The sequence below is a fragment of the Convolutriloba macropyga genome, chromosome 1 (assembly GCF_964194025.1).
Source record: "Convolutriloba macropyga chromosome 1, txConMacr16.3, whole genome shotgun sequence".
Classification (NCBI taxonomy): domain Eukaryota; kingdom Metazoa; phylum Xenacoelomorpha; order Acoela; family Convolutidae; genus Convolutriloba; species Convolutriloba macropyga.
Window position 1 is genome coordinate 65,853,448 of NC_134468.1, and position 14,670 is coordinate 65,868,117.

Genomic DNA, 14,670 nt, shown 5'->3' on the forward strand with positions numbered 1-14,670 from the left:
TTGCTCAGGATTTCAGTTTGCTCATTCAAGATTTCAGCCTTATTTTTCTTAGATTTTTTCAAATGTTTTTTTTTGTTGACTGCGTTTGATTTGATCGTTTTCCAGTGAAATTCCACAGTGAATCCATATAAAATTAACTTTTCTCTAAAGGTTTATTTTGGTTTGTCAAGTTTTAATGGGTTATGAAAGACTCTAATTACAATCCAAAAATTTTGGATTGTATTGGTGCATTGTCTTTTTTCTAAGATGTGTTTACACATTTTTTATGACTTTGCTTTCAAAACGGGACAAATAGTTAGAGCCATTAAGTTGATAAGAGTTAAAACGACTGAATGGTCCCTGAAATGCCTACTTTGCAGAAAATGCTGGGAAAGCATCAGTTCGTGATTAAAAGGTCGAGTTTCTTGTTAAATGCGTCTTCAATTGACGTTTTTACACAGTTCCTCAAGTTTTTGTCCAAGATGGATTTTCTTTTATGTGTGTGTGTGTGTGTGTTTTTAGTATGTATATGAATGAGTAATGCAAACTGAAATGAGTTTTGGAATGTTTTTAAAGTTTGTCATTTTTAATTATTTTACTTGGTGTTTTTTGAAGTCGTTATCATCGAGAATTTTGGTTGCTACAACTTTCTGTAGTATATTCCACTGTTTTCAATGTTAGGTACTGACAGTTTTATGATAGCCTGTAGGACAATATTTTTGTTTCCAATTTTGGCAAAAAAATTGTATGTTGAAAAGACATTAAAAATAAATAAATTAACAGTAAAGTTAGCTTTATCATACAAATTATTTTTTGGAAAATTAAAATTTTGCCCTTTGTGGTTTCGAGTTCAAAGAACAAATAAATTGTGTGAGTTAGAATCTCTGCGGCTACTGATGTGTAGCTTTCAAGCTCAGTTTGGCTTTTGAAGAAATCAAACCAAAACTTAGGGGGTCTTATGGAAGTTTTTGCTATTTCCAATTTGATGGTTTTTGTGTTATCTTAAGCTTGTCTATTAAGTCAAGCAATCTTTTCCGTGAGCGGACAAGTTATTTTTCGTGTGTATTATTAAGTTATTTTTGTATTTGGCTCGTAATGTTCTACTGGTCGGCTGGCCAGGTCATAGATTTTGAAGTTTTGTAATCTTTTTCATAACATCCGAAAAGTTTTTAGTTCTCTGACTTATTTGCATGCATGACGTAAATTCTTTATTCTTATCAAATCGTTTTACGTTATTTATGGTGATGGGATATTAGGCGGTGGCTCAATTACGCGAATCCAATCTCTGTAGCCATTAGGCGAAAACCATTTAAAACTTGCAGGCGGAACTTCAAAGGCCACTTGACGCTACAAAGTACTCAAGTGTCACTAAGAATTGTCATAACATGAAAATGATTACAAGTAATATGTACTATTTCTCAAAGATTTACAGTTTTTTCAACCCTCGGCAATATCTGATAAAAAGGATTTTTTCAAATAGTTATAGCGGAATGGGTGAAGAATTTCGAAATTTTAAGTAGTTTAGAATTATGGGGCGGGAGAAACTTGAAAATGTGAAGAAAATTTTGGGATAATTGTGGGATGGAACTGAACTGAAATGCTGCAAATCCATAATTTAAAAAAAAAACTTCGTTAGCTCTCATGTTGCAACTGTTAGGGTTACTTGAGTACTTTATGGCGACAAGTGGTAATTGAGGTTCCGTCTGCGTGTTTTAATTCGTTCTCGTCTAATTTCCACAAATAGTTAGTTGAAAATTTCCGCCTAATGGCTACCTAATCGCTTTACCTAATCGAAATTTCGACTAATATCGTACACCTGCCCCTTAATTTGTGTCATTAGATTGTGATCATGCTTGCCTTACCTCACTCAACAAAAGAGTGTGAAACTGAAGTTAAATTAAATTTGTTTATTGTGAAAGAAACTCACTTGAGTAATGAAGCTCTCTAACGAAAGGCTTTTTTGTGCAATGAAATTGAGCAAGCAATATCAATTAATCAATTCAATTAGAATTTTGGGTTGTGTAGTCGTGGCGATAACTTCCTCAACTAGGTTCTGTATACTGGTTATATTCTACGGTTCTAATGTATATTTCGCAGCTATATTCTGCTATCTTTCATGGAGATGATGGTTAATTGTCTTGGATATAGCGGATGTTTGTTTCAGGCTACAAGTACATCAACGTCCCCCAACTCAACGTCTCATAATGAAACGGCACAGGCAATAGAGGCTGCTAATGATCTACCAGATATTTCTAACTTATCTCCAGACGAGCTATGGCTGGTCGGTGCCTCTTTATTGGGCATTTTGCATATGCTATTGTGCTTGTCCTGTGTATGGAGTGTACACATACGATGCCTTGTGACATGCAACCGAGTTAAAAGGTTGAACCAAGCAGAGTGTGCAAAAGTTGTTCCGACTCCGAACAACGGATTTGAAGAGCTGGTTCCTATCCAGAAACGTATGAAAGTTGGATCCGATAGTAGTAGTCAACAGAATGAGTACATGCACTGGATAGAGTTTCAGAAGACGGTACTGGTATGTGAAGATGAGAGCAAAGGACAGTTTGAACCAGTTTCTTTCCCTATCGATTGGAGTTTTAAAGCGTACTCAAACTGGAAAGGGTATGAGAATGTGGAGAAGCTAAACGAGGCCAGAGTGAAATATGGACAGAATGAGTTAGTCTTATGCGGATTGAACCTTCTAAGTCTTTGAGATACTGCAGCAAAATAGGAATGAAGGACATTGTTTACCTCTCAATTTCTTGCAATTGATTCCATTATGCGATCTTCGTGCATTTTGATAACTGGAGAGATACCGAAGTTGTTATTGATCAACGAAAGTTTTATATATCAATCTATTGGTGCAGAAATAAGGCGCTGGAAGATACAAAAATTAAACAATCGCTGAGTTATGAGTTGGTTTCTTAGAATCGTTTCCGTTGTTAGAGAGGTTTTTTGAACTTGCAATTGATGCTATAGTTTTATTTGTGTACCTTTTTGTCATTTTTAACGTTACATGTGTGTTTAGCATGGAGATGGTGCTACCCAAATTCAAGAGTCTGATGGCGGAGAGAGCGACTGCGCCCTTTTTTGTGTTCCAAGTGTTCTGCGTTGGTTTGTGGTGTCTAGACGAAGCTGTGTACTACTCCCTCTTCACTCTGTTCATGCTGGTGGTGTTCGAGGCGACTCTCGTGCAGCAACAGATCAGAAACATGTCCACCATCAGAGACATGGGCAACAAACCCAGTCAGGTACATCGAAGATTATACCCCTGTATTTGGATCTAATTTGTTTCATCGCATCATGTACATCGGGCATGTCATTGATCCAGTGTTAGCATCCTGTGAATTAAGCTACTAATAATTCATGCGGTAAAATTTCATAAAGTTAGTTGATAATACTACCACTACACTATCCAGGTGGTTCATATAGCACCGAGGAATTACTTAGAATTCAACTTAGCAGAAATCAGAAAGTTTTGCCTCGAAACCACGCACTCAAAAAAAACTTAGCAAAATATTGAATCAAAAGTTAACCGAATAAGCTGTTGGCCTGCTTACAGTAACATGAGAAACCTAGTAGCAGGACTCACAATACATGGATGCCACAGCTAGTTTTCTACACTAAGGCTCTGGCTGCTGTTTGGATTTAAATCAATGGATTGCTATATTAACAGTTTATCCGCAAATTTACATGATAAATTTTAGGCACCGTGAGTTACATTTCTTGATAGTTTCTCAAAGTTATATACTGAAAGACGAAGCCTAGTTGTTTTTACAGGTTTATGTTTATCGCAACAAGAAGTGGGAGGTAGCTCTGAGTAACGAGATAGTGTCTGGGGACATCATATCAGTCTCCACAGTTCCTACGATCACTTCCAGCCAGGTATCCGGATTGGGCAAAAAAGGAGGTGGTGGTGCAAGTGGTGGATCGGTGTCGTGTGATTTGCTGTTACTCAGAGGACAGTGCATTGTGGATGAAGCCATGCTAACAGGTAAAATAGACTGAAACTCCATATCCACATATAAACAGTTAAAAAATAGACCGAAATCAATTTCAGACAATATATGTCGACAAAACCACACAAAGCAGTGACGCGTCAGTAATTTAATGCAAAAAATTTAGTCTTATATTGATAAATTCTTAAAGGTTGAAATAAAATGCTGAAATCTCTTGACAGGAACGCAAGTGATGCAGTGAATGCTAAAAATAACTTTTGAGATAAAAAGTTGTTCATTTGGGACTTTGTTCATTTCGGACTAAATTGAACGTTTTGCCAAAGCAGGAGGAGTTTGGTCCAAACAACTCTAATTTGATTCTATTAATGTTTATTTAAGGCGAACGAGGGGGGGGGGGGGGGTGATGGGGTATCTGCACCAAGCGTATCAGTAGTTAAAGGGAAGGAATTTATCAAAATAGACTGTAACTCATGTCTAAAAATGTCATCTGAGTTGTCATGCCTTAAATTTGTAGGAGAATCGGTGCCTCAAATGAAAGAGCCAATCAGCGATCAGCTTCTCAATCTAAAGCAGTCTCATAATGATCCACCAGGGACAAACAATGAAGTTTCAACCGACGAATCGCATTTCAATCTATCCACTCATGGAAAGCTGCATGTCATCTACGGAGGCACCAAAGTACTCCAGAGCAGTTTCTCATCCAAGTCTTCTAACAGCAGCAATTCTTCTGGGGAGAATTTGTCATCATCGGCGATCTATGGTGGTCTTGCTAGCATCAAGTCACCGCCAGACCATGGTTGCATTTGTTTTGTGCTAAGAACTGGATTCAATACATCTCAGGTAATCTCGTTTAGTTTTCGTGTTTTTCACTGTAGCCCTAGGCCAAATTTTTGAAGCTGACTGACAGTTAACATCATTTGCTCAGTATTGAGCAGAATTCAATTAATTAATGGTCGGTCTGGCGATACTCATGAAGCAATGCATATGGAGAAATAATGTATCAGTATCCATGCAATGCAAGTTTAAAACACGGTTTCAAGAGCTTTCAAGTGAAGTCCAGCTTAATTATCTTTTTTGCTCAGGGAAAACTGTTGCGTACAATCCTGTTTGGTGTGAAACGCATCACGGCCAACAACTTGGAGACCTTCTTCTTCATTCTCTTTCTGCTCGTATTCGCAGTCTCAGCTGCAAGCTATGTGTGGGTGCAGGGCACAAAGAACCCTGCTAGAAGCAGATACAAACTGCTCCTGGAATGCACTCTAATAATAACTTCGGTAGTTCCTCCGGAATTGCCTATAGAACTGTCCCTTGCAGTGAACTCCTCCATGATCGCTCTAGCTAAAGTTGCCATATTTTGCACAGAGCCTTTTAGAATTCCGTTCGCGGGCAAGATTGACTTCTGTTGCTTTGACAAGACGGGCACCTTGACCTCGGACACTTTCAACGTTGAGGGCGTTGCGGGACTAAAGTCTATAGAGGAGTCGAACCAGGAGCCAAGTTCCGATTTGAAAGAGGTTTGTTCCGTTTTTTTTTAAAAAAATAATTAAAATAGCATTGTCAAAACTTCCTCCATGTTAAAAGGATACTCGAAGAGTTTTTCTTAAAAATACAATTCTCGACTTTATAACGAAAAGAGTTTTTCTTAAAAATACAATTCTCGACTTTATAACGAAAAGAGTTTTTCTTAAAAATACAATTCTCGACTTTATAACGAAAAGAGTTTTTCTTAAAAATACAATTCTCGACTTTATAACGCAAAGGCTTCAATGGCTATATTGAACACCACAATTACAAAAAAATTGATACGGTTGGCTTAACTAGTGCATTGACGTCACAAATTGCTATTTATTCGACGAATGTAAAAAAGATTCTAATTACTAACAACTGACTGTTGAATTTTTGTCAATTTTTTGAGGTTTTTCTAGTGGTAATGGAATTATTTTCAACATTTTAACATCACGAAAAAATTGATACGGACGGCAATGCACTAGTGCATTGACGTTACAAATTGCTATTTATTCGACAAATGTATGAAAGATTCTAATAATTTCCAAGTGACTTGCAAATTTTAAAACAGACCTAATTTGAAGTTGGCCTCTCTTTCAGCTGGCTCATGAAAGAAGAATAGCTTCAGTTAATGAACTCCCTAAAGCAACCTTAGAGGCCTTGGCGACTTGCCACAGTCTGGGTCACATGACTTCCACGGCTGCATCAGACGCAAATTTATCATCGAGCAATAAGTCGGGCAAAGACGCCAGCAGTACACTAATTGGGGACCCGCTAGAGAAGGCAACTTTTACAGCCATACAGTTTTCCTTGTCTAAAAGTAAGACTTCTTTTTCAAATGCCTGTCCTGGATTATCAAGATAGGTTCCTTAGCCAATATACATCTGTGTAATCAGAACAACGGTTTCCCCATAATACGGATGGCTATGTGACAATTTTGCCTATACTTGCAATAGCGAATGAGGAGTTTTATTTCCCTCATACTTAGTTAACTTATGACTCTGTTATATTTTTATAGCTGCGAAGCTGTAAGCTGAGCGTAGCTATATTGCGTTGCTCTTGGTTTTTTTTTACAATTAAAAGAATTTGAATTGTATTCGGGCGCTGTCTTTTTTAAAGCTGCGAAGCTGTAAGCTGAGCGTAGCTATATTGCGGTGCTCTTGGTTTTTTACAATTCAAAGAATTTGAATTGTATTGGGGCGCTGTCTTTTTTTAAGATCTGTTCACACATTTTCATGATTTTTGAAGTCAAATTGGAGTAGTGATTTTGGTCAAGCCGAAACAGGAAATGGAGCGAAAAAGCGAGTGGTTTTGCGGCGTGAAATTGTTTCGCTCTAAATTTAAAGTAGAGTGAGAAAACGATGTTTGAACAAAAATTCGCTTTCTCGCTTGTGGCTTTTTGTTCACATGCGGCAATTTCACTCCGATTTTTACTGTTTTTCGTTTTTTTGGATATGATTTTTTTTCTAAGTGGTTTTCCCAATCCATTCACAGCTCATTCTAGACCTAGTTTTTTTGTTTGAATTTAATTAAATTTTCATTTCTCGCTAGTGTTTTTTTTGTTCACATGCGGCATTTTGACATTGATTTTCTGTTTTTTTCTGATTTAAAGTGGTTTTCTCAATTCACTTATAGTCCATTCTAGGTCTAGTTTTTCTGTTTAGTCAATTAAAATTCTTTGAATTGTACGTCAGGACTTGTCCTGCTATGTTTTTTTGTTTAGTCGTCTGATGCTCTTTTTTCGTTTTAAATTTGTTCACACAGCAAAGCTAAAAAAGTCAAATTTTTTGAATGACTTCTTCCTCTCACTAACCGCGTTTGCGTGCGTGACTGACGTCTTTTCTCATTAGCTTTAGCGAAAGTTTTTAGGTTATTTGCGTGATTAGATTTTGATCATACGTGACTTACCTCACTCAATAAAAAGACTTTGCACTTTAAAACTTAAGTTTAATTTGAATTAGGCTTCTGGAATGAATTTTAATAAGCTTTATTAATTTATCGCTGAATATTTCTTAGCCTAGTTTTTTGAGCGGAGTCGATATTTTTTCAATTTAGATCTGTATCTGTTTCTATCTCTTATTTGGCACGCAGGTCTACTCTTTCGCAGCTATTCCGGCAATCTGCCGGCTATGTTTTTATTTTTAAGATCTGTTCAAACATTTTCATGATTTTTGAAGTCAAATTGGAGAAGTGATTTTGGTCAAAGCAGGAAGTGGAGCGAAAAAGCGAGTGATTTTGCAGCGTGAAATTTTTTCGCTCAAAATTTAAAGTAGAGTGAGAAAAAGGTGTTTGAACAAAAATTGGGTTTCTCGCTAGTGGTTTTTTTTCACATGCGGCAATTTCACTCTGATTTTTACGGTTTTTTTTATTTTTTGGATCGGATTTTGTTCTAAATGGTTTTTCCAATCCGTTCATAGTCCGTTCTAGGTCTAGTTTTCTGTTTAGTCAATAAAAATTCTTTGTATTGTACGTCTGGACTTGTCCTGTTATATTTTTTGTTTCGTCGTCTGACGCTTTTTTTCGTTTTACGTTCGTTCACACACCAAAGCTGAAAAAGTAAATTTTTTTGAATGACTTCTTCCATTCACTAACGGCGTTTGCGCGCGTGACGTCATTTCTCACTCTCTTTAGCAAACTTTTACTAAACAGAGTGAGAAAAGACGTCACGCGCGCAAACGCCGTTAGTGAGTGGAAGAAGTCATTCAGAAAATTGTACTTGAGAAATGGGGCTGACTGAGAGGGCTAAAGATCATGAAAAATGTGAAAAATATCTTTAAAAAGTCACTGGAACATGGTCGAGTTATTCACTATGGCCCCAGCAAACCACTCACTAAATGGTTTGGGTCTATTAAAAATTTCAAACTGACAAATTTTCAAAAAAAAACGAAAATAGCAAAAATTAGTATCAGTTTGCGTGTTTGTGTTTGTAGTACCAAAACATATAGCTCATAAAATGGTCATAACAAGTAATTTTGTCTCGCAAAAGACCTTCATATCAATTTTTAAAGAGGTAAAAAACATTCAGCGATAAATTAACAAAGCTAGTTAAAATTCATTCCGCAGAAGCCTCTTATTAGGGACCTTTACTGCACAAATGAGTTCCTTTGACCTTAAATAAATTCAAACTTAACTTAAGTTTCAAAGTGCAAAAGTCATTTTATTGAGTGAGGTAAGTCACGTATGATCAAAATCTAATCACGCAAATAACCTAAAAACTTTTTCAAAAGCGAGTGAGAAATGGCGTCACGCGCGCAAATGCCGTTAGTGAGAAGAAGAAGTCATTCAGAAAATTGTACTTGAGAAATGGGGCTGACTGAGAGGGCTAAAGATCATGAAAAATGTGAAAAATATCTTTAAAAAGTCACTGGAACATGGTCGAGTTATTCACTATGGCCCCAGCAAACCACTCACTAAATGGTTTGGGTCTATTAAAAATTTCAAACTGACAAATTTTCAAAAAAAAACGAAAATAGCAAAAATTAGTATCAGTTTGCGTGTTTGTGTTTGTAGTACCAAAACATATAGCTCATAAAATGGTCATAACAAGTAATTTTGTCTCGCAAAAGACCTTCATATCAATTTTTAAAGAGGTAAAAAACATTCAGCGATAAATTAACAAAGCTAGTTAAAATTCATTCCGCAGAAGCCTCTTATTAGGGACCTTTACTGCACAAATGAGTTCCTTTGACCTTAAATAAATTCAAACTTAACTTAAGTTTCAAAGTGCAAAAGTCATTTTATTGAGTGAGGTAAGTCACGTATGATCAAAATCTAATCACGCAAATAACCTAAAAACTTTTTCAAAAGCGAGTGAGAAATGGCGTCACGCGCGCAAATGCCGTTAGTGAGAAGAAGAAGTCATTCAGAAAATTGTACTTTTTCAGCTTTGCTGTGTGAAAGAATGTAAAACGAAAAAGAGCGTCAGACGACGAAACAAAAAATATAGCAGGACAAGTCCTGACGTACAATTCAAAGAATTTTCGGATCTCTTCTGTTTCGCCCCCCCCCCAGCTTACTGAGCATAAATTTTTAATGACCCCCAGACCCACGTGCTATTTTCTTACATTGTAATTTTTTTGCGTGATTAGATTTTGATCATACGTGACTTACCTCACTCAATTAAATATTTTTTGAACTTTATAACTTAACTTTAATTTGAATTTGTTTAAGGTCAAAGGAACTCATATGTACAGTAAAGGTCCCTAATAAGAGGCTTCTGCGGGATGAATTTTAACAAGTTTTTAGATGATGCGTCTTTTTGAGATGCGTCATTTTTTTTCAATTTAGATCTTTCTCTGTTTCTATCTCTATTATACGGCACGCAGGTCTATTCTTTCGCAGCTATTCCGGCAATCTGCTGGCTATGTTGTTCCCTGTATGTCGAGCTTGCGAGAGAACTGTTTTGTAATAGCGAATTCTGTTGAGTGACACTGTATACGTCAGTAGGATTATTTATATATGAGTTCCAAAAATTGGTATAAGCCCGTAATTTCAGGATGAATGAGTAAGGCTTGTTAGAATTTATGCAAAAATTTTGAATGGAAATTGAAAAACTTGACCTTCGAAGTCAAGAAAAACCAAGCTCAGATATGAATTCCGCAGAGAATATGTAGATGACCTATGTGAATTGGGAATGTATTGCTTTGGGGGATGGTTGCGGGTTAAGTGGTTACCTACCGTTTACACTCCCGTCAAGAAACATCAGAGTTGAAGCACTATTTTGATTGAATGAATCTGAACTATCAGCATCTTAATTGTACTACAGAAATTTTAATGTTTAGATTGTTGTTGTTTCAGTTTCGATTCTTCTTTCTCTTGCTGAGCTAATGGAATTAGCAACCTTTGGCTCTCAGTCGCTCCCTGAGAAGTAGCACCTTGATTTTCAAAGACTTTTTCTAGTCGGACTGCCGTGCGTTGTACAAAACCAGTGCTCGTTTGAATGTTAAAGCTTCTAGAAATTTTGTTTAATAGCCGCACAGCGATAGCTGGGACTCTTATTGGCCTTCTCTTGGTTTTTAATTGCTCTCAAACAAAGTTTGTAGCAATTATATTAGTCCTGTCGGTCTTTTAATGCGATTTTTCGCTTGACTGATTTTTCGTCTGACGCTTTTGACTTTTCGTCCTTTAAAAACGGGATAAACAGGCAGCGCCCAGCGGGCATTAAGTGCTCTTAGAGCCTTTCAGGTCTGTTTCAGCTCAAACTGTTTTGGAGACTTATACTCATGATGTGAAGGGCGGTTCTTAGAGGTTGAAGGAAGACACCCCCACTGTTGACCCCCCCCCCCAATATTGCCCCCTACCGCAATGTTGCCCCCCACGCCACCGTTACCCACCCTTCTCCCTTCCCATAAGCACCCCCCCCCCCCCCCCCCCCGTGGCTACTGACGAACAACCGATCGCTATAAACACGCAATTTAATACTAATTTTCACAATTTTTTCAAGTTTTTTTTAAATTTTTGTCTGTTTCTGAGTTATTTCAGCCATAGTTGTCAAGGAACCTCTTCTAAAATTTCATAATAGGCTACTGCATAGTTTCTAGTGGTAGGGGAATGATTTCAACATTTAACATCACGAATTTTAGCATTTTTTGACAAAACGTGCAATTTTTTTCAATTTTTTTGACATTAAGTGACTGTTTTTGACTTATTCAAGTGTTTCAAGACCCAGGGGCCAGAAAAAACTCCTTAAGGGTTTAAAAATAAGTTACTGAAAAATTTTATGGACCATGAAATAGTTATCAACGTTTTAATATCACAAATTTTAGCATTTTTTTGATATTAGCAATTTTTTAAGTTTTCTGAAATTTTTTTATAGGTGTATCTAGCTTCAAGAGCCAAAAAACCTCCTCTATGTTTTGGTTATTGGTTACTGCATAGCTTCTAGCTGTAATGGAATGTCTTTCAAGAATTTAATATCAGCAATTTTTATATATAATTGCAATTTTTCAATTTTTTTTGAATCTTTTTGGATGTTTTATCATTTTTCCGGCACCAGGGTCTTAGGGAACTCCTCCAAGGTTTGATGATAAACTGTTGCATAGTTTCTAGAGTTAATAGTATGGTTATCAATATTTAATGACTCCCGTTTTAGCAATTTTTTGATAAATTTTATTTCAATTTTTTGGAAAATAATTGTGTTCCAAGATTATGAATCTTTGAGCCAGTGAAACTATTCAAAACTTGAAATATGGAAACTGGATAGTCTCTTGAGACAATGAAATGGTTTTGAAGATTTTATTATCTTGAATTTTAGCAAGATTTTGTTAAAAGTTGCGAATGTTTTTAAAATTTTTGAATATTTTTATCCTTTTCCGAGTTTAAAGATCATTACTGGCCAACGAAGCTTTTCAATTCTTGCAAATGGTTTGCTTGACATAACTGCAGAGACTAAAAGTTGTTTTGAACGTTTTCACTGCGAAATCTGGAAGCTTTTCTTTTAAATTTTGCAATTTTCAGGTTTTAAAATATCAGATTTGATTTGATTTATTTACTAGCAAGAAGAAGCAGAGTCGAATCAAGCTGAAGCCAGCCTCACTAAACCGTGGCTAGCTACTGACGAAGCCAGCTTCTCGCCGGTCGTTTGAGAGCGATAGTTAAAATTTGCGATAGTTTTCAAAATTTTTGGGTATTTTTGTCCTTTTCTGAGTCTAACGATCATTACTGGCCAACGAAGTTTCTGAAGTCTTGCAGATGGGTTACTTGACATAACTCCGGAGAGAAAAGGTAGTTTTAAATCTTTTCACTGCGAAATCTGGAAGCTTTCTTTTAAATTTTGCAATATTTTGCAATTTTTTTGAATTTCAGTTTTTTGATTTGTTTACTAAAAGCTAGAAAAATAAAAGTTGCAGAGTCGAATCAAGCTAACGCTAGACTCACTAAACCGTGGCTAGCTACTGACGAAGCCAGCTTCTCGCCGGTCGTTTGAGAGCAATTGGCCCGACGGTAGTCGGTTATGTTTTTAATAGCCGCACAGCGATAGCTGGCGCTATTATTGGCGTTCTCTTGCTTTTTACAATTTATAGAATCTGAATTGGATTGGGGCGCTGTCTTTTTTTACGACTCGAAGAGGAGTATTGGAGAAGTCCTTTTTTAATCAATTTTATTGGAGTGATTTTTGAAGCGGGAAATGAAACGCGTGAAAAAATTTGGAGTGATTTTGGTTCTGAACAAAAGTGAAGAGCGGAGCGAAAAGAGAGTGGTTTTTGTTCAAACCGCTGTTTTTGAGAGAGCGAGAAATTGATGTGTGAAAAAATTTTCTCTAAGCGATTGAATTTTTTTTCATGTGCGGCTTATAAAAGCAGTTCTTTTGCAACTTTCGATGGTTATGAGGTTTGATTATGGTATTGTATTAGTTTTAGGCTTGTTCCGATAGGAATTGAAGGTTTCAAATAGTTAATTTGAGTTTGATGCTAATTTGAAAGTTTGTGATCAGTTTTGCTGATTTTTAGACGATTTTAGACGGTGTTTTAATGCTTTAAGTGGGATTTGAATAAAAGCTTGTTACTTAAAGAATATTCAGGCTAAGGTTTTTTGGTATAAATTCTTTTTTTCTTAAGAAAATTCACGGAAAAATTGAAATATTTAACCATTTCTTATTTTTGCAGTTTTTCTGTGTTTTAGATTCTTAGCCTATTATGACTTGCCCATTGTTTTGCAAGCTTTTCATTGCACTTATTGCAAAAAAAACTTTTTTCGACTTGGTTTCCTCGTACTATTAAAAAAAGTCATTAAGTTTTTCTTTTTTTTCAATTTGTTTTTGGTTTTTGAATGCCGTTTCTATTCTTTCTCAAATTTTTTATGGCCTTTGTGGAGGTTTGTGGTTCACAATAGTTGTTGTAGTTGCTTAGTCATAAGTATGGGCAATTTTATCTGAGTCGTTTCCTGAATTCTTCCGACTATGTTCTTTTAAGATCCGTTCACACTTTTTCATGATTTTTGAAGTCAAATTGTAGTAGTGATTTTGGTCACGCCGAAACAGGAAGTAAAGCGAAAAAGCGAGTGGCTTTGCGGCGTTAATGTTTTTTGCTCTATTTTTAAAGTAGAGTGATAAAACGGTGTTTGAACAAAAGTTCGCTTTCTCGCTAGTGGTTTTTTGTTCACATGTGGCAATTTCACTTTGATTTTTACTTTTTTCGATTTTTTTCTATTGGATTTTTTTCTAAATGTTTTTTTCCAATCCATTCATTGTCCCTTCTAGGTCTAATTTTCTGTTTAGTCAATGAAAATTCTTTGAAGTGTAGGTCAGGACTTGTCCTGCAATGATTTCGTCGTCAAGAGTTTTGTTATGACCATATGACGTCACATCCACTTCAGATCTGCTTTTTGTTCATTCGTTCATGCATTTTCAACTGAAGTGCGTGCGTGACTTCATTTTTCGCTCTCAGTGGAATGAGTTTTTTGTTCATTCGCGTGGTTAAATTTTTGGTCACACGTGACTTACCTCTCTCAAAAGTGACTTCCTGGCTTTAAATTGACTTTTATTTATTTTAATTCAGAGATAAGGTCAAGTGAATATGTGTCACTCTAAATGACGGTTATTTGAGATCAGCTAATAGAGGCAGCAATAACTTATACAGATTTTTAATCAAAATATAACAGATCAGCCTTCAATGAAAAGACGAATTTTTTTGGTCTGTCATTTTTTACTCTTTTCCGAGACTGCAGATCTACGAAGCTATTGCGGTTAGTTTCTGACAATCTGCCAGCTATGTTTTTACTCGCGTGTGCCAAATTGGGTGGAACCATTTGTCAAATTGCCCTGGGATTGTACTATTTGTAGAGTGAAACGATTTATTTTCCTTCAGATCAACATTAAATTTATTGCTCTTTGGCTTGCCGCTGAGCTGTGGTACGAACTTAATAAAGTCTCAGCCCTATAATTTTCATGAAGGGTTTGTTGTTTTGTAGTCATTGATGGACAACCTTTATGGAGGCGAGGACAAGAAGTCTGGCTGTGTGAATTGGTTTCTACCACACTGCGTCAAAATTTTGTGCTCGAGGAGGGCTGACCGTCAATTGTACTGTTGTCCATTCTCCTGCGAAAATTAAAGATTATATTAGTTGCGACTTGTATTCTTTATGGTGCTTTTCGTAAAAAAGAACGCCAGGGTATCCTCGTTTTGAGACGAAATTGCAAACGGCCGTGGTTAAGCAGTCTGGACGGGTCTCCAGTTTTCTTGATGAAGCCGACTCGTGCAGATATAGCAACTTTCTGCAATGCCTCTCT

The 14,670-nt window shown here is 36.4% G+C and overlaps 1 protein-coding gene across 1 annotated transcript in view; it reads left to right on the forward strand.

Annotated features, from left to right (window-relative positions):
* Positions 1-14,670, forward strand: part of LOC142341731 (endoplasmic reticulum transmembrane helix translocase-like) — an 89,911-nt gene that overhangs the window by 32,106 nt on the left and 43,135 nt on the right. Inside the window, exons 3-8 of the mRNA XM_075392905.1 lie at positions 2,144-2,655; positions 3,008-3,230; positions 3,760-3,973; positions 4,453-4,778; positions 5,021-5,452; positions 6,045-6,264. Of these exons, the coding sequence (XP_075249020.1) occupies positions 2,144-2,655; positions 3,008-3,230; positions 3,760-3,973; positions 4,453-4,778; positions 5,021-5,452; positions 6,045-6,264 (1,927 nt within the window). The remainder of the gene's footprint in view (positions 1-2,143; positions 2,656-3,007; positions 3,231-3,759; positions 3,974-4,452; positions 4,779-5,020; positions 5,453-6,044; positions 6,265-14,670) is intronic.